Source organism: Gordionus sp. m RMFG-2023, chromosome 5 (genome assembly GCF_954871325.1).
Source record: "Gordionus sp. m RMFG-2023 chromosome 5, tfGorSpeb1-WG-v2, whole genome shotgun sequence".
NCBI lineage: Eukaryota > Metazoa > Nematomorpha > Gordioida > Chordodea > Parachordodidae > Gordionus > Gordionus sp. m RMFG-2023.
Window position 1 is genome coordinate 25,420,636 of NC_088779.1, and position 22,786 is coordinate 25,443,421.

Sequence of the window (22,786 nt, forward strand, 5' to 3'; positions counted from 1 at the left end):
TTTGTTGATTTCAAAAATATATTAGTTTAAAAAAAAGAATTTGGATTTAGTAAAATTTTGGGAGTTGGTTCTTAGCCTTGTTTTTATGGTAATGCTTCATGATTTTTTTTTCCATGTTTATTTAAAACTAGAAATTAAGAGTTTTATAATCACTATTTCTATTCTTTTAATTAGTAATCTGAATTTAAACCAATACCAATATAAACCAATATATACCAATATAAACCAATACCAATAGCAATACCAATACAAGAAATAGAAAATATTGTTTAAACCAATACCTATACAATATTTTGTTTATATTGGGTTTTTAATATTGGTTCCCAGCCCTAGTGAACACTATTGTAAAATCTTACTAATTGCGACAATATTCTCATTTAGAGATAGATAACCTGGTTGTTAAAATCAGGGTTTAAGACCGAACCCTTATAATCTTCGAAATTTACTGAACTCAAACGCCAACCCCATCTTTACCAAATAAGATTTTTTTCAAGAATTTATTTATTTATTAATTTGTTGATAATTACAATACTTTTTAAAAAAAATACAAACAAGAAAAAACATTTATATATACTTAAGAAAAGTATTTTATTTTTATTTTTGAATATTAACAAAATTTCATTTCTTTAAAATTGTTAAATGCGAAAAAATTTAGACAAACTTGTTTTATACCAAAGTCCATACTTTTATAAAATATATATAACTCTTGTAATTTAGTAAATAAGATTATACATTTTATTATTACGATTTATAAAACAAAAACTTATATGAAACCTCAAAAAGAATTAGCAGATCTTACTTTTCTTTCAATTTACAAAATATCTAAAAAATATTTATATAATCTTCAATGCTTGATGATCTTACAATCTATGGTGTCTTCTCTGTTAGTAATAGAAACGAGAGAGGACTCCAATAATTATTTTTCACTGGGACACCAACTGTGGCGGAGATATATTTATTTATATCATTCTTTTTTTGTATGTCAATCTTTGAGATGTCGTGACTGTGACCGATGACATATGATTAACTTTGCATATGGTAGTGAAGAAAACCTGTAAATGTTATCTAATTTGCTAAAAGAACATCAAAATGAAATTCATAAGTATAAAGAAGATTGTAGTAAGATTGCATTTATTTTAGATATATATATTTGTTTATAAATGATAGACAAGAAAAAACTTGAAGCCATAGAAGCTTCTAAAAATTTAGTTTCCACAATTGTAGATAATGTTAATGAAAGGTAATTATTTATTTATAAATAGCCCTATTTTAATTTTATAATAAACCTAATTAATAGATAATGTTTTTACTTTTATAAAAACCGACATGCTAAATTATCATTGAATTTAAACATATAGGGTTGCCATAAAAATATACAGTAGACTAAAATACTTTTTCTTGATACCTATTAATAAGTGTGTCCATCAGGTCATTAATTCTAGTTTTTTTAATATTGGCATAAATGGGAAGGGACAGGTTTATAGAGAGCTGCAAAATTATAAATTTTTGAATATGCCTGATGCCTAAATTTTTAAATACCCTTACAGGGTAGAAATATAGAACTCATAAAAGTTATTTTATTCTTTACTTTGTTATGCATAGACTTAAAATATTTGTTATTAACTTTGATAATTGTTTATAAAAAATAATTGGGCTTGACTTCACCAATTTTTTTTCAGATATAAAAATGGCCTTGTTATATAAATATATATATATGCATATTTTAAAATTGGCATAAAATTGAGAGATATTTCTTGGAAATTTAATTACACTTAAAAATATGTTATCAAATGAAAATATATTAAGGAAGGGCTGTAGAGGCAAATAAAATATGCCTATGTTTTGGATCAAAAAAACTGATACAATTTTGAAAAATTTTTAAATACTTACTTTAAATAATTTTGGGTTATATTCATATTCCAAAATGCTTATGCAAAAATATCTATACAGCCTTAGAGAATAGGATATTAAAATGAATAGTAAATAGTCCTTACCTAATTTTTTTAAAAACTTTAATTTTATATTTAATCATGGCCCTATATTTATTGAAGATGTTACCACTGGCTCTGCAGTAGATGTTTACCTAGAAAATTTCCTAATTCTTGTAAATCAACTAAAAAAAATTTATCACCAACCCCCTCCCCCATTCATTTCCAAAATTTATACACTAATTTTTCAATACCAGCCTGGAAATTTTTTTTTTATTTGTTTCAAAAAGCCCCACTCAAAATGAAAATTATTTGTCCACCAAGCCCTGCTCGAATTTATTTATATAAAAATTAATTTTATGATTGTAAAATATTCTACAAATAAAAAATATTAGCACCTAGTTTCTTGAAAGAATTTTAAAATATATCAATTTATTTGACAAAATGTAATAATATAATATTTAAAAATTTAAACCCAACCCTGCGTTGCCTGAAATTTTAAAATATCTGTGAAAAACCTGTATGGGCCGATCTATTTAAATTAAAATCATTTTTTTTTACTAATATTTAGTGTAGCACGTGCATATATAAACCAAAAACAAATTGAAAATGCCTCAAAGAAATTACAAATCCAAATAAATCAATATATTAAAAATACCAATCAATGGCTTAGCTTAATGGAAAATTTTCACAAATCTTTAAAAGTATTTTTTATTTTTTAAACTTTTGTTTTGTAATTATTTTTTTTGTAGGAAATTGGTGATATAGAAAATTGGTCTATTTCCATTGAAAAAGATTTACAATTTATTTCTGAAAAATTAGAGAGCAAACTTGGCCCATCACAAACATCTGATAAAGAATAATAATATTTCAACAACAAAAATTCACATAATTATCTTTTTTTTAAATTATCAAACATATATTTTATTGAACAATTATATAACCCTACACTTCAAGATTAATATCATCTACCATAATTTATTGATATCTGCAATATTTTCCCAATTAGAATTGAAAATTGGCCTTATTAAGCATTTGTTTCGTATGCGCTCTCCACCTTCATCTAACTCATTTTTTGCCGATTTTAACACTATCGAAACGAATTCCTCTCCCTTAATACAAAAAGAAACAAGCTTGCTTGAACCTGAATTCAATGATAGATCCCCAATAACTCAAATTGCTTGCAAAAAAGACATAAGACCTCCTAAACAAGTCATAAACATTACATCATTATCATCCCATTTTTCAGCTAACACTCTTATTAGCACAAACTCTTTCTACAACAAAAAGTATGACTACGTTCGTGCCTTTGAACTCGAGGACCGGCTGTTGCCTAACTGTCACATCGTTTGTCGGATAGACGGAAAAAGCTTTCACAAATTTTCTGACATCCACTCCTTCGCCAAACCGAATGATTCTCGAGCCCTTAAGCTCATGAATCGTGCAGCCATTGCTGTGATGGAATTGGTAGGCGATGTCAAGATGGCTTATGGTCAAAGCGATGAGTTTAGTTTTTTCTTACCCTCCACCACTCGTTACGCCTCTCGTCGGACTTCCAAAATACTTACTCATATAGTAAGTCTATTTACCTCTGCTTATGTTCTATACTGGCCCCGATTCATGCCCAGAGATTTAACTATTTCTAGCCCAAAGGATGCTCCCATATTATCAAGTTCATTAAGTTCCCCCTCTCAAACAACTGAATGCATGTTACCCGCTTTCGACGGAAGAGTAGTTCTTTATCCTACCGATCATAACCTAAGAGATTACATAAGTTGGAGACAAGTGGATTGCCACATTAATAACCTCTACAATACAGCTTTTTGGGCTTTAGTTCAGCGAGGAAATTGTTCAAACACCCAGGCACAAGAAATTTTGGAAGGAAGCTTATCATCGGACAAGCACGAATTGATGTTTTCTCGTTTTGGTATAAACTATAATGATGAGCCTCAGATGTATAGGAAAGGTTCCCTTATAGTTCGCGCTTCCGATCTCAGCCAATCTTACTTAGCTAATATAGGCAAGGGAGGAATCTGGGAGAGGTTTAAGGGAGCTGGGCGTAATAAACGTTTCGACTATTATGCACAGTTTGATGGTAGCGATAGCAACGCCCACGAAGCCATGGATACATTTGATATTAGAAATAAAAAGAAAAATTCTGAAGCAAATAATACGGGACAAGATATTACCAAAGGGTTTTTGGCTCTGCACGTTGATTTGATAAATGATGATTTTTGGGAAGTCAATCCCGGCTTGTTAGCTCATGATGGTACGGTGGATTGAATTTTATATTGGCTTTTTTTGATAATTAGTTACTCTAAGTCGATATTTATGCATTATAAAAAAAATCAATAAAAAATTTTACGAATAAATATAAAAATTTTATTTCACCTTTTAAAATAATAATCATTCATATTCACTTACTTATTTACTATTCAAAGAGAAACAAATTCCAATATAGAAATTAATGTTATTCCAATTATTTTTTTAAGGTCCAGTCAGGTCTTAGAATGATATTTATTCAACCTGCCAGGATTATTTTTTGAAGGTCCTACTTAAAATACATTTTAATCCAATCAATCACACAAACAAAATTATTAAAAATTTTACATCTATTTCTTGACGGAAAACGAAAAAAATGATGATTAAATTGTTTTTATAATATTATTTTGTCTAGAAAAATGAAACTTGTAGAAGCATCATGAAAACAAAATAATTTACCATTTTTTGCTTAGGTCTGAGTCTGGTCTAAGAATTTTAAAAGTTCATCCAAAATATAAAAGATTTAAATTATCGTCTAGAAGTGTGTAACAGGCTAATTCCCATGATTTATAAAAAATTATCTCCACATGCTCTTATTTTTGTAAGTGTTGTTACCAGCCGCCTAACCCTGGATAGGTACCGTTATAAAAAACTTGGTGGATTTGACGTCCCAAAATTTTAATGGCATAATAATAGGTAGAACTAACAAAATTTTTCCACACATTAACCTTGGCCTATTAATAGGAAATGTTTTTTGGACAAAACCATGCAGATAATATCTACTCTTTTCCAGTATCAAACTTATCATCCCACCCGTCAAATATTTCGAAAACCACCTATTATCTCATTTACTAATATTCTAACCTATTATATCGACAAGCACACCGCGTCTCTAATTCAAATACAAGAGTTTTTCTTAAAAATAATTACATGAACAATTTTTTCCAAATTATTTTTAGGAGAGGGGGAAATTATCTTTAAAAAAATTACGATTGGCATTCGGGATCGTAAAATTTGTTAATTCGTAATTTTTATCTATTTATGGTTTCAAAAAGAAAATATAACGTGTAAGAATAGAAAAAATGTTTTGATTTGATCCATATTTTTTAAAAATTTTCATTCTAAGTGTTATGGACCCTGATATTTACTATTATCTATACTAGGAGTTAGAATGTGTATCAGAGATTTACCGAGTGTTTTCATAGTAATTAAGCAATTAGTGAACGGGTATGTTTAAATGCGTCTTTTTGAAATAATTAGTCTCACAGTTTTAAAATTAATTATAAATTAACTCATTGATCAAAATCGGCTAATTTTTTAAATATTAGCCCTAAACTATATAGGCCTTTAACTCCATTCTTTCCTAAGATTTCTGCAAGAGAAAGTGGGTTTCAGAAAAATTTTTCCCAAATTGAGGCTCGAAAATTTACTATAAAATTCTCTTACAGATGGGCACAAACGTACAGGGAATTTTTAAATATTTTAATGGCGGAATGGGTAAGAGATTATTTTTTATTTCATAGGAGTGATCTACATCTACCTTATTTTTCAAGCCCGGTCTTGCCCTAAATTTATTTTAAAAAATTTGTCCGGCCTGAACCAGAGACCTTCATGAGCCGGCCTGTGGGCCTAATATCATTTTCAAGCGGGTCTGGGCTGGGCCTGGTTTTTTTAAAATTTTTTAATGGGCTTGGGCCTAAAATTGTTAAATTTAGATTTAAAAAATTTGCTAATTTAATGAAATATTGCCCTTTTTTCTTCTAATAATAAATTTCAGTAGTGTCAAAATGATTGCCTAAATATATTTAAATATTGTTAATCTTAATTGAATAAAAAAAAAATTAAATTTTTGTATATGGGCTTGGGAAATTTTTGTGAAACTTATTATGGGCTTGGGAATTGTTTTTTACATTAAATATGGGCCGGGCTTGGGCCAATTTTTTTTACTGCGGGCCTGGACCTGGCCTATGAAGATCTCTGGCCTAAATTATATCAATTCATTTCACAAAATTGAATATCATACCTAGCCCAATTTAAAAAAATATATGTTAGGCTCGAATAGTGTTTAATAAACCGATTTTCAAAACAGCCCGATTAAGATTTTAGCTAAATTCATATTGAGATTTGGCAAATAGATGTCTAAGCATTTCTGCCAGCTATGAGCAAAATCTTTAAGCATACTTAAAGTTATTTTGGTTATAATCAATCGGGTCGTTTTTTAAAATAGACTCGAATCGGGCTCAACACTAGTCCATAGTAATGCACATTTTAACAGCTTAAAAAATATATGCATTAAAATAAATAAAACCAAAACAAATAGCGGGCAAGAGAATTAGTCAATTGCAATCTGTGTATATATATATAACCGTCTTAATTCTTTTGTAAACATTATTTTTTTAAAAAAATGTATAGCTTATATCGTCCATATTAAAAGTCCGGGGCGGGTTTTTAATCCAAATGCACCCATTGTTTAAAAGAATTAACTCGCCCGCCATGGTTTTTTTTTCAAAAGTTTACCAGACCGTCTGCTTATTTTATTTTAAATTGTTAAACCTACCTGCTAAATGTTTAAAAAAATTATAAGTTGGTTTGGTTTTTTTAAATGTATTTTTACCAGGAATCCAAACCGAACCTGAACCGTTAAAAACTGGTTTTTTTATCGAACCTAAACCGCTAAAATAATTTCAAGCCTAATTTGAACCGGACCACTAAAATGCCTTTGAACCGGTTCGAGCCTCATGAATATACCTATAAAATAATATGTAAGTTATTAGTATATTGCAAAAATTATAATTATATTATCAATCACACTTGATCGATAAGTGTCCGTCATAATTTTTATAAACTTTAGTATATTGCCATTTTATAGCATTTTTTAAATATTTTAAGTTCATAAATTATAATGCCTAGAGAAAATTAAATCCAATATATAAATAATTTACTTATAGTATTATAAATGACACATCAAAATGTGATATTACTGATTGTCAAATAAATATGAGACCATCATAAATCTTGAGCGTCACATAAAAAAAAACTACCATCTAGAATTAGATAAAATTAACAAAATATCACAACAAAAGCCAATAAAAAAGTATAAGATGTCATCAAGCCAACGGACGATAGAAGAAGCATTAATAGAACAAACTAACAGTAAAATTAAATAAAAAAATAATAATAATCGATGCTTGAATTGAGTTGGTCACTTTTAATGGCAGACCATTCAAATTAATCGATGATACGGTTTTAAAAAAATTCTTGATCCTATATTAGAAGACGTGGGTAAAATTAAATCTCAAAATATTCAATCTAATGTTGCAGAATAAGCCTTAAGTATTTGGTAAAATATAATCAAAGAAATAAATATTGTAGTTAATTTTTCTAAATAACCTAGGTTAAATAAAACTATGAATATTTTAAACTATTGTAGAAATCAGAGTAATCGATGCCCAGAATTATGTAAATTGTTTGATATCATACTGGCATTGCCAGCTACCCAAGTTAGTGTGTAAAGGTGTTTTTCAACAATTAAATTTATACTATCTCTTTATAGATGTAATTTGAGTGAGGCGAATCTGAAAATATATTAATTTTAAAAAGTTAAATATTATTCACAGTTAAATATTGCCCACATTAAAATTGATATTTATTTGTATTATTTATAATTAAAATATTATTTTATAATCTGCAATTAATAAAAATAAAGGTTTTATGTATATGTTTTTCATTTTAATGATGAAATAAAAAAATATACCTCCCTATATATAATTCGAATGTAGATTTGAATACAAAAATGTTCAAACCGGTTTTTAGAGGTTCGAACCGAACCGATAAATTTATATTACGAACTGAACCTGAACAGTTATTTTTATCCGAACCGATATTTGTTTCGGTTTGGATCCCTGTTTTACTTAAAATTATAAAAATAATTTTCAATTTAAAAAAATCTGTTCTGTATATTTCGCACAAAAAATATTTCAAATTCCATCGGCCACTGTTATAAAATAATTCTTTTTTCTAACTCGCCCGCTCACTCGTTTAATGCTTAAATTTTTGAACTTGCTTGCCTGGTTATCCGTAGATTTGGAGCGCTAAAAACTCGTTCTTCGCAGACCTCACATCCATATTGCCTAAGATTTACTTCAAACTATGCGATATTAAGCTGCTTTTGACGGCCAACACAATTAAGCCTAAAAATTACATTAATTCACAACTATTGCGGAATGTCAATTTCCTAAATGGTATTAATTAGCATAGTTTGTGGTTGGCATAAGTATATATAAAACCTTTTTTTTTCAAAACGAATATAAATTTCCAGTGTTTTTTTATACTACATTGATAAACGTCAATAAATAACATAAAATAAAAGAATATAACATGTAATTCTAGATTCCATAATGTTGATATTAATAATATTTAATATTATTAATTTGATTAATATCTCGACATTTCGTTCAAACAAGTTTTGACAAATCCAATTTTGAAAAATTTTCATAAAATGCCTAAAAAAAATAATTATTAATTAGTGTCAATTTTTTTATATTAAAATAAACGGAAAACAACCTCGATTTAGATCGCCCAATAATCCATAAAAAAAATTTAAAAAAGTAGTCAGCAGCTACAGATTATGTGTTATGAAACCAAATGGAATTTAGTTATTTTATTTTTTTTCAATTAAATTAATCCGATCTAAATTGACAGCTGTTTTTACCCGGTTAATGTATGTCAGAAAAACTTTGCCTCTACCCAAATAATCAAATTCAGAGAATCGATCTGACCAAATTCTTTAGCCTCGGCTCATTAACAAAAATATGTTAATAGTTACCTTAAACAGTCGTATTCCGTGAGAGACGCTGATGGCGGCGCAGGTCTCCCTTATGCTATGCATCGAAAGTTGAGGGCCCCCTACGTCGACCGTTTGTATACCCAGCAAGGCGGATTGAATTGGGCCTATAGTACTACCGCAACTAGAATCGTTCCTTATAACAAATTCCTAATTATATTTTTAAAATTTTTATTTTCATATAAAAATAAAACTATATAACTTAACCAGAGGTTTAAAAAAAAAATTTTTTATGCATAAAAATTACAATACTTTCTCACAAATAATTTTTTCGGAAATTTACGTAAAATTTAATTCTGAGCATTCTTAAAAAAAATCTTTTGAGACTATATCTTTGGAGATTCATTTTGAAGCGGATTTCAAACTGGTCTTAACAAAAAAAAATACAAAAGAAGTTAAATAGCAATATAGAAATGAAGGAAAATTAAATCCTTACAATATTTCAATTAAATTTATTGTATAATAATTCATAATTAGTACTTGAAGAGGGATATCCTGTTTTTGTGCGATCTCCTTTAAGATAGCAGAAGTGATAGCTGTGGTGGCGTACTTTTGATTGGCGTTATGTTTAATAACGAATCCTTTATCCAGTTTTACTTGATGGTTTTCTTCGTGTTTTTCACTAACAAAAATTTTTTTTATATAAACATTTGTATTGATCTTCTTAAAATAAAATTAAAATTATTATATAATTTTCGGGCAATATTTAAGTTATAATTTTTTGTAACAGAAAATGGGGTTTTTTTAAAAAAATTAGATTTATTTTTTTTTAATTTACCAATAATTGGGATTAATAGCATGCGCTTGATCTGAGCTGACCAAAAATGAGTTGGCAATAGCCGTTTCGAAGGCGTCCAAGTTTGATGATTCATTTTCAAATTGGAAATGAACTAGCCTTTTCAGAATTGAATGCGTGAAAGCCGAAGCAGCCCCTTGGGTGCTTTGAGAGCCTACCTGAGATAATTTTAAATAGACTTACATAAAAAAAGTTATAACCGTAATAAATTAAATCTTTCTTCTCTATTCAAACTAGCCCCGAATAGAATGTTTTAATCGTATTTTTTTAAGCATCCCTGGAGTCAAAATCTACTAACAAACCCAAAAATAAGGTGTCCTAAATATTTTTCTGAATGGAATGTTCTATCAAAAGCAAAAATTATGACAGGCTAGGACGTAGCCAGATTGCTTTAAAAAAAATATTTTATTTACAATTTATTCTTATTTTAGGGGTAAAAAGTCACAATGTTAAATATGTATATGCCGTATTGAGATATGGAATCCGAGAGAATTCGGAATCTCGATTTTAAATGAATCACAGAAGCCGACTATTATATTTTAAACACGTGATTTGACCGGAAATGTATTCCAGTACGTATAGAGTATGAACTGGCTGCGAATTTCAAACAATTTTGCGGCGTTTGAGCCACACTTAATTTATCTTCATTTTGATTGAAACACATAAAATTTAATGGCAAAAATTTATCTAATACTCAGAAAATTTACTCTACATATGCTAGAATAGAATCCGGTCAAATCAAACTTTACAAATTTAAAAATTGCTTTCTAATCCATATGGATTCCATATCCCAATAAGATATATACACTTCTTAATTCTAAAAATACTCAATCTTTCTACAATAATTAGAACCCGTTAAAAAAAACGAAAGTGTTTGGTTCGGAGAATAAGTTATGATAGATTTATAAACGAAGGTATGCCGATTTTAGATGTATTTCCGATCGATGAAAAAATTAATGATAATGGATCGTCATATCTCTCTAATTCAAAGGATAATATTATTTTTTACTCATTTCATTAACATTCATCTTGATATCTCTTATGCAAATTTTTAAGAAGTGATAAAATAATTATAAAAAACTTCTTCATTATCGTAAAGCGCTAAAACCCGGATATTTTTTTCTTCAGAAATTGATTTCAGATCTAAGGATTCAATAAAACCCTGCGAAATATGGTTAAAATATTAATCATAGAAGTTAATATTTTACTTCCAAAGCGGTGAAAGAGCCCAACAGATTATCGAGCCTGGGAGAAAATATGAACTCATTATTGATGCCTCCTAAAGTCTACAAATCATGATTAAATAAATTTTATCTAATAAATTTCATTTTATAGGCAATGCAATGTATATATATTTTGTTTCGCTATTTTTTCAGTAGCGGTAGCTTTAGCGCACTATATTTAAAAAAAAATAACGATAGCAGAGACTCGCTACTAATTATAATTTTATATAATAAATACATAAAAATTATTAAGATATATTTATAATTTTCTAAAATCATAATCTTTTTTAGTTTTGAAATTGAAATTTTTATTTAAAAATAGGCATAATAAATTTAATTTCCAAAATAATTTAAAATGTCGACAAAAGAGATTGATATTGAAGATAATTTTTGTATAGATAATATCCACATTAGTAATATCCCTGGAAGATGATGATATTATGGAATTTTCTTTTTCTGAATTCGCAAAATGTTTTAATCTCGATAAAAAAAATTAACATAGGGTAAAAAAATTCGTCGTAAGATGTGCCAGAAGGTTTTATCATCAAACAAGACTAATAACTTCAACTTGAGAAAACATTTAAAGGTAATATGTCTAACAAATTCAATAAGTAGCTTAATCCTTATTCTTTAAAATAAAATTTTAATCAAAGCAGTATCTATGTCTATAATATTTTTTGAGCTAGATGGGATTACGTTTTTCTGGTCCAGTAAAAACATGGTAATTTTCAACTGGCCATAAGATATTATTTAGTATTATATTGTAAATTAAAAATTACAATAAAAATATTAACATGTCATTTTATTATCAGACTCGTCTATTTAATAATTTTTATGAATTATTATCTGGATGTTAAACATAGCTGATATAGAATATTCTAGTTTCAAATTGAATTGGTTAGTATTGTTAAAGGGCCAGCTTGATTGCCTATTTTTAAAATAGGCCCGGCCAAAATAATGTTATGTGAGTCTTGATATTTGACAAACAGAAATCCAAACTTATCTATGAGCAAAATCTCCAGTCTTACATAATATTATTATGGCTAAAATCTTAATCGGGCCATTTTTTAAAATCGACCCAAATCGGACAGTTTAACAAGACTAGTATTGGCCAAATAATAATTTGATTGAATCCGATGGGCATCTTAATAAGCTAATAGTAACGTCAAATAATACTATACCAAATCAGGATACTCAAACTAGATCAAAAACGCCACCTACTATTGATAATTTATAAATAATAAACTATTGAAAATCTTATATGTTACATCTGAATATTTATTATTGTAAAGGTTAAGATAAATTTTAAAAGGTCACGTTATCTATTTTAAAAGGTCGTTATTTGTATATTATATTATAACTTTCCGATATGTAATATTATATTATCGAGGTTAATCAAATTGCATATTATTAGAAGTTAAATTGGATAATTATATATATGTATATATACAAAAGAATTACAAATAAAATTCATTATCATTTTTTAAATTTTTACCGATTTAATATTATAGATGCATTTTTTAAATCTAAAAATACTCAAAATGTATATTTTTGATGATTTTCTTATATATAAAAAAATATTTATATTAAATTTAATACTGTTCTCAATTTATCGTAATGAACGATTAGTATGGTAAAACTTATATTTAATGATTGTCGCTCTAGACTTGGGGATGACAGTAAAAAAAATGTCATTATTATTGAAATTCAATAAAAAAAATAATTATATATATATATTAAAAATTATAGTCATATTTTTATACCAATATTTTTTATTTGTGAAAATATATACATAAATTTTAAAGTAGCATAAGAAGTATCTTTTAATGCAAAACAATGTCATATTATTTTCAGTTAGTATAAATAAAGAAGGAGTTAGGCATAAATTCTTCAGCAATAGAATTTTCAAAGTGATAGATCTAAAATCAATTGATATGATAAGGCCTTATTTAAATTAAGCATGAAATATCAAGCTACAACCCAAGTAATGCATAATTCATTGCTAAATGATAGCATAGTCATATAACATAACTTTATGTATCATTTGAACAACGTTGCTGTACTTCATCCTTATAACAAACAAGGGCAAAAATTCATTTTTCACCAACTTATGTAAATTATTTTTCTTAATTAACCTCCTTGCAACCTAATTATTTTAAAGGATTTTTTATAATTGCAAATAAGTTTACAAAAAGAAGTGAAGATAAAAATAGGTATAAAACTATTTGGTATTAGTGATTGTGTATGAATTATAAATTATATAATTTGTTATAAATTACTGCTGGTTGAGTATCTGCCAAACATAATTCCATATCTACTATATTATTAATTGATGGTAGTTTTAAGTCATTAGCTATTAATTTCATCAAATCTTGATTATGGCCATCTGAAAAGTATTTCTTATTAACAGTCTCTGTTGTATTGTCCTCTTTGTCTTTATTATTGGTGTCCTTATTAATTATATTATTTATAGGCTTTAATCCCAAAATTGGTGTCCTAAATATAAATAAAACATTTTTATTTTTTCAAGAATATATACAAATGGGTTTCTTTGTTAATTGCAAATTTTTCAAAATATTCATTATGCAGATGAATAGCTATTGTCGGAATTTTAAGTAGAGGTCTTTCTGCATTAAATAGTCTATGTTCTAAGTTATTGTTAATCTAATAATAAGTACTTAATATTAAGAATAGTAAATAATACAAACTTTAATTATAACCCTGCCAGCCAATGTTAGATCCCTATCAAACCATGTGTACCATATACCACCTCCATATAATTGAACTCCTAATTGTTGATAATTTAATTTACACTTTTTAGCAACAGGTTTCAGCTATAAAAAAGGTTAAAAATGTTTATAAAGATATTCTAGACTCTTAAAGATGGACTATCTGTATGAGCTGCTATAATGCTGAATCCATTTCCAGATTTATATTTATTGCCTATAGTAAAGGCAATTATTGTGGATCTATTTTTGGTTATATAATATTTTCCAAGTCTTTTTAAATTCCATATTTCATTATTCTTAATTTCTTCAAAACCACATTTTACTAGCTTTTTAATCGTCGAATCAACAGCTGAAATTGATTGTTTTTATTGCATTCGTTTATATTATTACTATGCCAAGGGGAAGGACTTGAATTAACAAAATTTATAAAATCCTTAGCTTTTAACATATGATCTTCCATGTGTTAGAAAAAAATAGTAACATTAAATCCAATCGAAAAATATCAACGCAATTATAATTTATTTATCATAAAAAAGTTTTATTGGAACCAATCTTATTGATATTAATAGTATAGTCTTGCATATTGATAACCAGGAAAATTTATAATAATATAATATAAACTTTAAAAGTTGTGATTCATTAAAAGACATATTAGTAAATCTAAACTTCATGTCAACGTCAACATTTCACCCTTTAATTTGAATCGGTTATGCATCGATACAATATATTTAAATGAATATAAATTCTATAATAAAAAGTAAGCATACCTTTTAAATATTTTCCTTATACAATATTGATCAATTATATTTATTGAATTTTTTTATTATGAAGACCATTAGTCTGTATATGCTATATGTTTTTCTAAACATTGGTATAAATGATTAGCCAAAATATTTATACATACAACATTTAAAGTTATTATCAATTATGTCAAAATCTCAATAAAAAAAATTTATGCTTTAAATTCAAAATTTTATTTTTCTAATAAATATATAAACATGATAATTTTAGAAATATCCAATATTCACAATGAAATATATGATCAAAGAGATATAATTGAACAAGAAATTCTTTATTTAATCAGAGAATTTGATGTAAAACTTATCAATTTTTATTTGATGTTTAATTTAATTTTAGAAAAATCATGATTTGGAAAATACAGAAAAAATTATAACAAATGTAGGCAATATAATTAACCAGTCATTGATTAAAATTGAGGATTTTGTTCCCAAATATGATCTGGAGGTGGCAGAATTAAATAATAAAGGTTTTTATATTTAAATAAAAAAATATGTATATTTTTTATTCATTTAAAATAAAAAAAATTTATCAAAGGCAAGATTTCAATATTTTTTATTATTGTATCTACAATTAATATTAATTATAATTTAGAAAAATATGCCAGGGAATTATTTTCTAAAAATTATTATTTGGATTTTTTTTCTTCAGATAAATTTTTTATTTTTATAAAAACAAACCCAAAATTGCATTAAATTTATTTCTTCAATCATTGCTTAATAATTTTTAAAAGTAATTTTGGTTTATGCCATCTGGCAAAATTGTATAAGGAATTAATCAAAATCAAATTGTTATGGATATGAACGAGTTTCATTTTTTTTAATATAAAAAGTTTTTTTTTTCACATTATGAAAAGTTCTTTTTATTTTATAAAACTTTTGTATAAAAGTGATTTTTGAAAATATATTCATCCATATAAAGGGTAATATATACAGTATAGCCAATTATCTTATGTAATTTGGCAACATGGCAAGAAAGGAATAAGACAATGATGATGGTCATTCTGAAGAGAACTGTGATATCAAAAAAGAATCAGATAAATAGTACCCATTAAACCAAAGATCAATGCCTACAGACATGTGTACTATAAACATATGATGAGAATTCCCAAAAAATAATAGGAATCATGGTTATATTTATAATTGAGGGGTAAATGGAAGAGAGGTGGACCAACTCTAATGGGCTCAATAGTAATTGAGTCAATATCGTAAAATATAATTTTGATAAAATGGACTGTATGAACAATATAAAATATAGGAGCCTATATATAACCTGACAAGGTGAAATCTATAAAAGAAAAAAAAATGCAGACATCCTTTTTGTTGTAAATTTTATGTTCTGACATTTAATCATGTAAGTTTTTATTGGACAGATTAATGATATTTAATGTCAAAGACCTTCAGACCCCATTTGGAATGGGCCAAAAACTAACATACTAAATCCAAGTACTGTTAAAGTAACATTCCTCAAATAATTAATTATATTAAAAAGATACCTTGTCCAAAATTTAACTAGGTAAATAGCATAATTATATATTCAAAATGCAACTAGTTACCACAGTTACTCAAATTGAATAGTTATAGTCACCTTTAATTTTTCAATAGTTTATTGCATATTTAAATATAATTTTTTTAAAAAAAATTGATATGATTTGGGGTTGGTTATATATAATATAATTTTTTAATAGTAAATATGATTTCATCATTTCTCTCATTTAACTATAGATTAAAGAAAAGATTCTTTTAACTTTGGGAATGAGCTGATATAGAAATGAAGCTTGCTATCTTGGCACCTTTAACTATTATAAAGTATTAACTTTGATTATTACTTCTCTGTTTACGAGTTTCTATTTGTACTTTTTTTAAACAATATGATATTCTCTTGGTTCATTTGGAAAACCTTGATTTTATACCTTTATAACCTCCCGCTACCTTTATATTTAGCCTCCCATTTTTATACGCCCCATTTTAAAACCCGTTTCACTTCTTACAACGACATTCACGCTTGACCACTCCCCCCCCCTTCCCCCTTGAAATATGTAATATGAATTGCTTATAAATTTACAAGTCATGGAATTATTTTTCTATAATTTGCTAAATATATATTCCAGTGGTCTCACTAGAGAGAGGGAAAAACAATAATGAATTTTATTTGTAATTCTTTTGTATAGATACATTTATATAATTATCCAATTTAACTTCTAATAATATGCAATTTGATTAACCTCGATAATATAATATTAAATGTCGGAAAGTTATAATAATATAATATACAAATAACGTCCTTTTAAAATATATATTCAAATATAACATATCTTCTTTCCCACCAAGTTAAGGCGTCTACTAATCTTTTTATCATTTTTCCCTGTGTTTATAACAATAAACTGCTGTATCTTTGGTTATAATTCTTGCGATTCATCGTCAATGCTATTTGTAGATATGCATCTTTGAGATTTTGAAATCTCCACATAATCGTAGTTCACCTGTATTTTACTTACCACTAGTGAAGGTCACGGTCCGGTCTTTGGTCCCGACTGGACCGATATCCTCGGACCGGACCACAGTATTAAAAAGATCGATTCAGACCGTGGTCCTAAATAAAAAGACCGGTCCAGGACCGATCTTTTTATTTGTTTAAAAAACATATTTTTTTTAACCTAATTTAATTTGTTTTAATAAATATAAGAGTATTATATAAACAATAAAATTTATCCAATGGTATTGAAGAAAGTGATTTTGTGCTTGTGGAGGGAATATTTATATTAAGAGTATATTGTGTTTTTGAGATATTTTCATTTTCATCATTAGAAGTATATATTTTATGTTTTATCAGATGTCTGCTTAATGTACCTAATTATTTTATTAAGAATAAGGTTAAGTTAATTTGACAATGAATTATTCAGACAGTTTCTTAAGAAAAAATAGAACTATATAAATAATAATCAAAATATTTTAATAATAATACTGCTTATTTTGATTAATTTATTGCTTAAAAAATTATAAACAATTATTTTGTTACTTGTTGCTGACGATACATTAAATTTGGTACTGCAGTGAACACATACTTTATGTTTTTTATTGGGACTATAAGTAAAATGTTTCTTGGACAAACTTATGGTTTTCATATTGTAAAATAAAAATTAACAAAATCTAAAATAACTCATCTAGAAAAATATCATAAAATAAAATATACAAAAAAATTATATTAATTGAATAGTAAAGCAAACTTTAATAATAATAAAAGACCGGTCCGGACCGTAAAAAATAAAAAGACCGGTCCGGACCACGGTCCTCAAAAAAGATCGGTCCCGGTCTAAGACCGATAAGACCGGACCGTTGACTTTCACTACGTACCACTACCATTGGAGTACTCCAGTTACTCTTGTTGTTGATGGATCTATTACGTTACCATTATCATTATATTTATATCTATTATTGATCATATTGATATTTACATTTGTTGGTCAAATTCTATAATCCACGGAAATCCAAATAGGCTGTATCACTCATTTTGATAGTGCCTAATCCACGGAAATCTAAATAGGGCTGCATCAATCATTTTGGTTATTTATTTCTAAGTCAGCCCGTTTCATCGTTATTCTACAACTTTGTTTAAGCTTAACGGTTGGTCTTCCTCTTTAGTATCTGGGTATCTTAAACGTAGTTCTTTATCTAGTTGTGACATCTTTAGTCCGGCGATTAATTGATCGCGAATTCTTAGTTCTACATTATCTTCAAATTCGCATCTTCGGGCTAGCTCCTTTATATTTTTTAAATAGCTCATTACGCATACAGTAGGGGCCCGCAGATGCCAAAACAGTTCTTTCATCTTTATAAAGTTGTTTTGCAATTTTGTATATCTGTCCATATTTTTTTTGGAAGAGTAATTTTTTTTTATATCAGTTATAATATTTATTCCTCCATAAGCTATAAATAATTTTTTCTAAGTGATCAGTTTGAGGAATATTTTTAACATTCAGTATATATTTTTGTGTCTAGTCGTCATTGAGGAATATTTTTAATATTCAGTATATATTTTATGTGTCTATAGTCTTCAATAGAACATTCATCTATTATCCATTTCTAAAATCTATTAGTATATATTTTATGTGTCTATAGTCGTCACATTCATCTTTTATCCATAATTTCTAAAATCTATTAGTATATATTTTATGTCTCTATAGTCGTCTATAGAACATTCATCTTTTATCCATAATTTTTAAAATCTATTAGTATATATTTTATGTGTCTATAGTCGTCAATAGAACATTCATATCTTTTATCCATAATTTCTAAAATCTATTATTATTATTTTTTTATAAACAGAATTTTTTTTTTATAACTTTTAACATTTAACTTGACCGAAGACCGAAAAACCGCGCGACTTTTTTTTACCTCGTCGCCAAATATTATATCGATTACTGTTTAAAAACAATAATGAATTTTATTTGTAATTCTTCTGTATATATACATTTATATAATTATCCAATTTAACTTCTAAATATATGCAATTTGATTAACCTCGATAATATAAATATTAAATGTTGGAAAGTTATAATAATATAATATACAAATAACGTCCTTTTAAAATATATATCAGTAATCGCTTATTTGAAGATAAAATTTATCTAGAAGGAATGCCAATCAAATTTCAACGCAAAATTAATTCCAATTATTTCCAAAATATGAATCCAAAATAATTAAACTAATTGTAAAAAAATAACAATTTAAAAATACTTTTCTTTAAAATTATAAACAAAAAAATCATGCTGAAAAATCAATCACCAAAAATAAAGCTATACAAATAACTCAAAAATCAAAATACAGAATGATTTCACAAAAATCGAAATTTATAAATATAATATATAAATCGTGACTAATCCTGATTACATTTGAAACTCAAATCCTCACTAACTGTGACAAGAGGCTCTTGAGGACTCGATCCCCAATTAAAATTTAAAGTTTATCTACGCCTCCATCACATTTTATAAGGTCCCCGTTCTAAATTGCTAAAAATTGAGAATCTCGCTGAACAATTATGTATTTCATTTATTTTTTTAAAAAATTAATTTCAAATTTACTTAAAAATTTTCTAGGAGATAAAAGCAATTCCCAATTTTTTTTTTAGCGATATAGAACCTATCGCTTTTATAACTTGTTAAGTTGTTAATATTACTTTCTTTTTAAAAAAAAAAGTTGATTTAGTAAATCAGCAATGTCTAAAATTACTGGGTAGAGAAGGCGGTGGTTACAAAGAAAAGCTGAATCAAAGAAGGAAAGAAAGGGCCAATAATTGGGAAGGATTTGTTCAAGACATGATAGACAAGACCGAGTCAACCGACACCGATTTTATTAGCAATGTCAAGAAACTCGAAACTTACTACAAAGAATCACTCTCCTCTGATTAATTTATTATATAATATAATGAATATTTTAATGTATTGATCGTATAAATTCGTCACTTATAAACTTTGTATTATAAATTTTTATTTATATTATTGTGTTTTAGAGAAAAAAAATCATAATACGATATGAGACACAAATTCGCTCTCAAATTTGAGAGGTATATACGGTCTCTGAGTGAGTGAACGTCTTGTTTTTTTAAAAAAAAATTATTGCAATAATATATTGGGGGAGGAGCAATCTCCCATAACAAATGCAATTTATTTTTCTTCATATTTTAACAAATATCATTTTGATTAATGAATTATAACAATACCCAGCATTCTCTCCTTATCGACAAAAAATTTATTTATGTAAATTATAGCAGAAGCTATAAAAGTAAATATCTCGATTTTCAAATACTTCTTGTTTTATATCTGCAAAACCCGACCCACTTCGGTCCGCTAAGAATTTTTGCTCAAGTTGTCCAACCCGGTCTAATAATTTTTTGGCCAGACCGGCTTGTTAGCTCTGCTTTTGCAGATTTCTACCTTGCTTAACCGACACCTAAATTATTATATACTAGAATAAAATAAAGATTTTATTTATCATTTATGAAATTTATAATGAGTAGAAATAAATATAAAGCCAAAAAGGAATATGGGTGGGGGGGGGGGGGGGTGTTATAAGTAAAGAAATTTTCAAGGAAAATTGAAAAAAAATCCTAAGCGATACCATTATAAATTTTACAAAACCGGTTAATATCATAACAGAATAAGGTTGTTATTTTAGAATATCAGTTAAGATTTAATGTAAAGACCGTTAAAATTGAGCTTCTGCATCTCTGTTTTTTTTAGTTATAACCGCTTAGAGGTGAGTTCAGATCGTGACCATCCCCTTGAAGTGATGGGTCACCTTGCGGTTGTGAATAAATTTTTATCCGTGATTAGGGGTTTTTTTTTAAAAAAAACCATAGAGGGGGATTTAGGGGCGAATATGAATTTTGCATGAATCACGGAAAATTTGAATTCTAAAAAATAAACATCTTTGCTTTTATATTTTTTAAACAAAGTGGTAATTAAATTTTATAATTAAATTTTATAAATATTAAAATTTAAGGTTGCTTTATGAAAAACAAAATTTATTAATAGTAAAAAAAAACTTGTTTTCGACGTTAGGTATTTAATACTGTAATAGGATCAATTAGCCTTGAAAATAAAGGCAATTGGTAATAGGATTAATTGTTATTCAAATATATTTGTTAATTGTGTATTATGATTTATTGATATATTTATATTGATTTTTAAAAGATATATAAACTGGCGAAATTAATTACAAAGATATAATAAAATTATTCATTGTTTTCACTATAGTAAAATGACGCAATCGATAGGATTCGAACCTGTGCGGGAAAACCTAACTGATTTCAAAAAATTTAGAAAGGAATTTTAAGTTATAGTTATGAATCCTTTTTGAAAGCAAATTTATGAAATTATATTTTTAATTTTAGTGTTTTAATATTATAGTGTTTTAAATCAGTGATGTGAACCCGGACCCTGAACTCTCTTATTTTGGCGGTACCCAGACCCTTTTTGAAAGTGGAGGTTCTAGGTGTTATAAAAAAATTTAAAAATAAAAATATTTTTTATAAAAAAATATAAATTAAATTTTATTAATTTTTTTCGTGGAATCATTTATTTTATCTTCGCGTTTTTCTTTCGATTTTCTTAATGGACTTCCATTTTATTTAGTGATTGATATCATAAATTATTATATAAATTTAAAAGATTTCCCCACAAATTTATTAATTGCATCAGATATGCACCTCATACTCTACAATTGACTATTAATGATTGTCTAAAAAATAATCACTCTAAAACTATCATTGATAAAGCAAGGGATGTTGCAAAATATTTAAGAACTCCCACAATTGTAAAAATATTAAATCAATGAAAAGGTCAATGGCAATATTAGATTGCACAGCACGTTGGCCCTCAATTTGTATGATGCTAGAACGATTAAGTTGGAAAGATTTCTGTAATGATTTTATTATAGGAGCATGTGAAGTCATTTAGTCGGAAGATGATTGGTGCCAAATAAGACCTTACTAGTGTATTAGTTCTAAAAATAACAACATTAAGATTACAATCAGCAGAACAAATGTTTATCTGATTTTTATGGCATATGGATTAGATGCCTATTAGATTTAGAAAGATTTTCTAGTCCTTTTTCATATGAAATATTAGAAAACATGAAAATTCGAGAGCAACAATATTTGCAAAATAGTGTTGTACGCTTCTATATATTTAGACCCTCGATATCAAGTTTTATTGAGTATTGAACAAAAACAAATGGCTAAAGACCATATTAAAATAAATGAATTTTAAAAAAAGTCTTATTTTGAGTCATTTTATTTAGGTTCCCTGAACCCGGACTCCCCCCCCCCACCGACCCTTTTTAAATTTTATTACTGTACCCGGACCTGTTTTTTTGTTGAAGGATTCACATCCCTGTTTTAAATATTAGGACAGAAGTAATAAATAAAAAACATTATTTTTTTATTAAAAATTTAATTTTTTTATTATCACTAAGCACCATTACACATTTTTGATCATATTCTTTCTTTCATATTATTATGAAGCAAATTCACACCGAAGAATTTCAAAAACATGGATTTTGATCAATTTATGCATCAAACGTAAATGAAATTTGCTTCAGTCAAAAAGATTGGGTGATGAGCTCTTGCTCGTGTTGTACTCAATTTTTAAAAAATTAAAACACATAACAACACATAGCTGTAAGAGTGTAGTATTTTTACATTTCCTA

The 22,786-nt window shown here is 27.0% G+C and overlaps 3 protein-coding genes across 4 annotated transcripts; 2 read left to right on the forward strand and 1 right to left on the reverse strand.

The window, feature by feature from the left end:
• The first annotated feature begins 998 nt into the window (after positions 1 to 998).
• On the forward strand, positions 999 to 2,833 carry LOC135929284 (biogenesis of lysosome-related organelles complex 1 subunit 1-like). Its single transcript, XM_065465795.1, has 4 exons — positions 999 to 1,119; positions 1,168 to 1,240; positions 2,500 to 2,632; positions 2,681 to 2,833. Exons 1-4 carry the CDS (start codon positions 1,059 to 1,061, stop codon positions 2,789 to 2,791), a joined length of 378 nt encoding a protein of 125 aa, XP_065321867.1. The 5' UTR covers positions 999 to 1,058; the 3' UTR covers positions 2,792 to 2,833.
• LOC135929282 (uncharacterized) lies at positions 2,833 to 20,083 on the forward strand. Of its 2 annotated transcripts, none has more exons than XM_065465792.1 (2): positions 2,833 to 4,197; positions 19,775 to 20,083. In XM_065465792.1, the coding sequence occupies exons 1-2, from the start codon at positions 2,973 to 2,975 to the stop codon at positions 19,984 to 19,986; spliced, it is 1,437 nt and encodes a 478-aa protein (XP_065321864.1). In that variant the 5' UTR covers positions 2,833 to 2,972; the 3' UTR covers positions 19,987 to 20,083. The 2 variants fall into 2 exon arrangements, with proteins under 2 accessions (XP_065321864.1, XP_065321865.1); XM_065465793.1 differs by lacking the exon at positions 19,775 to 20,083 and adding an exon at positions 4,421 to 4,452 and having other exon boundaries at positions 2,835 to 4,197.
• Positions 8,513 to 14,269, reverse strand: LOC135929283 (aspartyl aminopeptidase-like). The gene is made up of 11 exons (XM_065465794.1): positions 14,172 to 14,269; positions 13,928 to 14,130; positions 13,761 to 13,886; positions 13,592 to 13,716; positions 13,332 to 13,548; positions 11,038 to 11,115; positions 10,911 to 10,991; positions 9,812 to 9,987; positions 9,514 to 9,655; positions 9,016 to 9,183; positions 8,513 to 8,692 (listed from the first exon to the last, which is right to left on the reverse strand). The coding sequence occupies exons 1-11, from the start codon at positions 14,239 to 14,241 to the stop codon at positions 8,645 to 8,647; spliced, it is 1,434 nt and encodes a 477-aa protein (XP_065321866.1). The 5' UTR covers positions 14,242 to 14,269; the 3' UTR covers positions 8,513 to 8,644.
• Positions 20,084 to 22,786: the final 2,703 nt, after the last annotated feature.

Excerpts from the sequence above, each read along its gene's own strand:
- LOC135929284 (XM_065465795.1), top strand. The coding sequence starts at position 1,059 with ATGTTATCTAATTTGCTAAAAGAACATCAAAATGAAATTCATAAGTAT. Across the intron at positions 1,241-2,499 it reads GTAGATAATGTTAATGAAAG|TGTAGCACGTGCATATATAA; the intron begins GTAATTATTTAT and ends ACTAATATTTAG. Across the intron at positions 2,633-2,680 it reads ATTTTCACAAATCTTTAAAA|GAAATTGGTGATATAGAAAA; the intron begins GTATTTTTTATT and ends TTTTTTTTGTAG.
- LOC135929282 (XM_065465792.1), top strand. The coding sequence starts at position 2,973 with ATGCGCTCTCCACCTTCATCTAACTCATTTTTTGCCGATTTTAACACT. Across the intron at positions 4,198-19,774 it reads CGGCTTGTTAGCTCATGATG|TTGATTTAGTAAATCAGCAA; the intron begins GTACGGTGGATT and ends TAAAAAAAAAAG.
- LOC135929283 (XM_065465794.1), bottom strand. The coding sequence starts at position 14,241 with ATGGAAGATCATATGTTAAAAGCTAAGGATTTTATAAATTTTGTTAAT. Across the intron at positions 10,992-11,037 it reads GCTCTTTCACCGCTTTGGAA|GGTTTTATTGAATCCTTAGA; the intron begins GTAAAATATTAA and ends CATATTTCGCAG. Across the intron at positions 8,693-9,015 it reads ACGGAATACGACTGTTTAAG|GCATTTTATGAAAATTTTTC; the intron begins GTAACTATTAAC and ends TATTTTTTTTAG.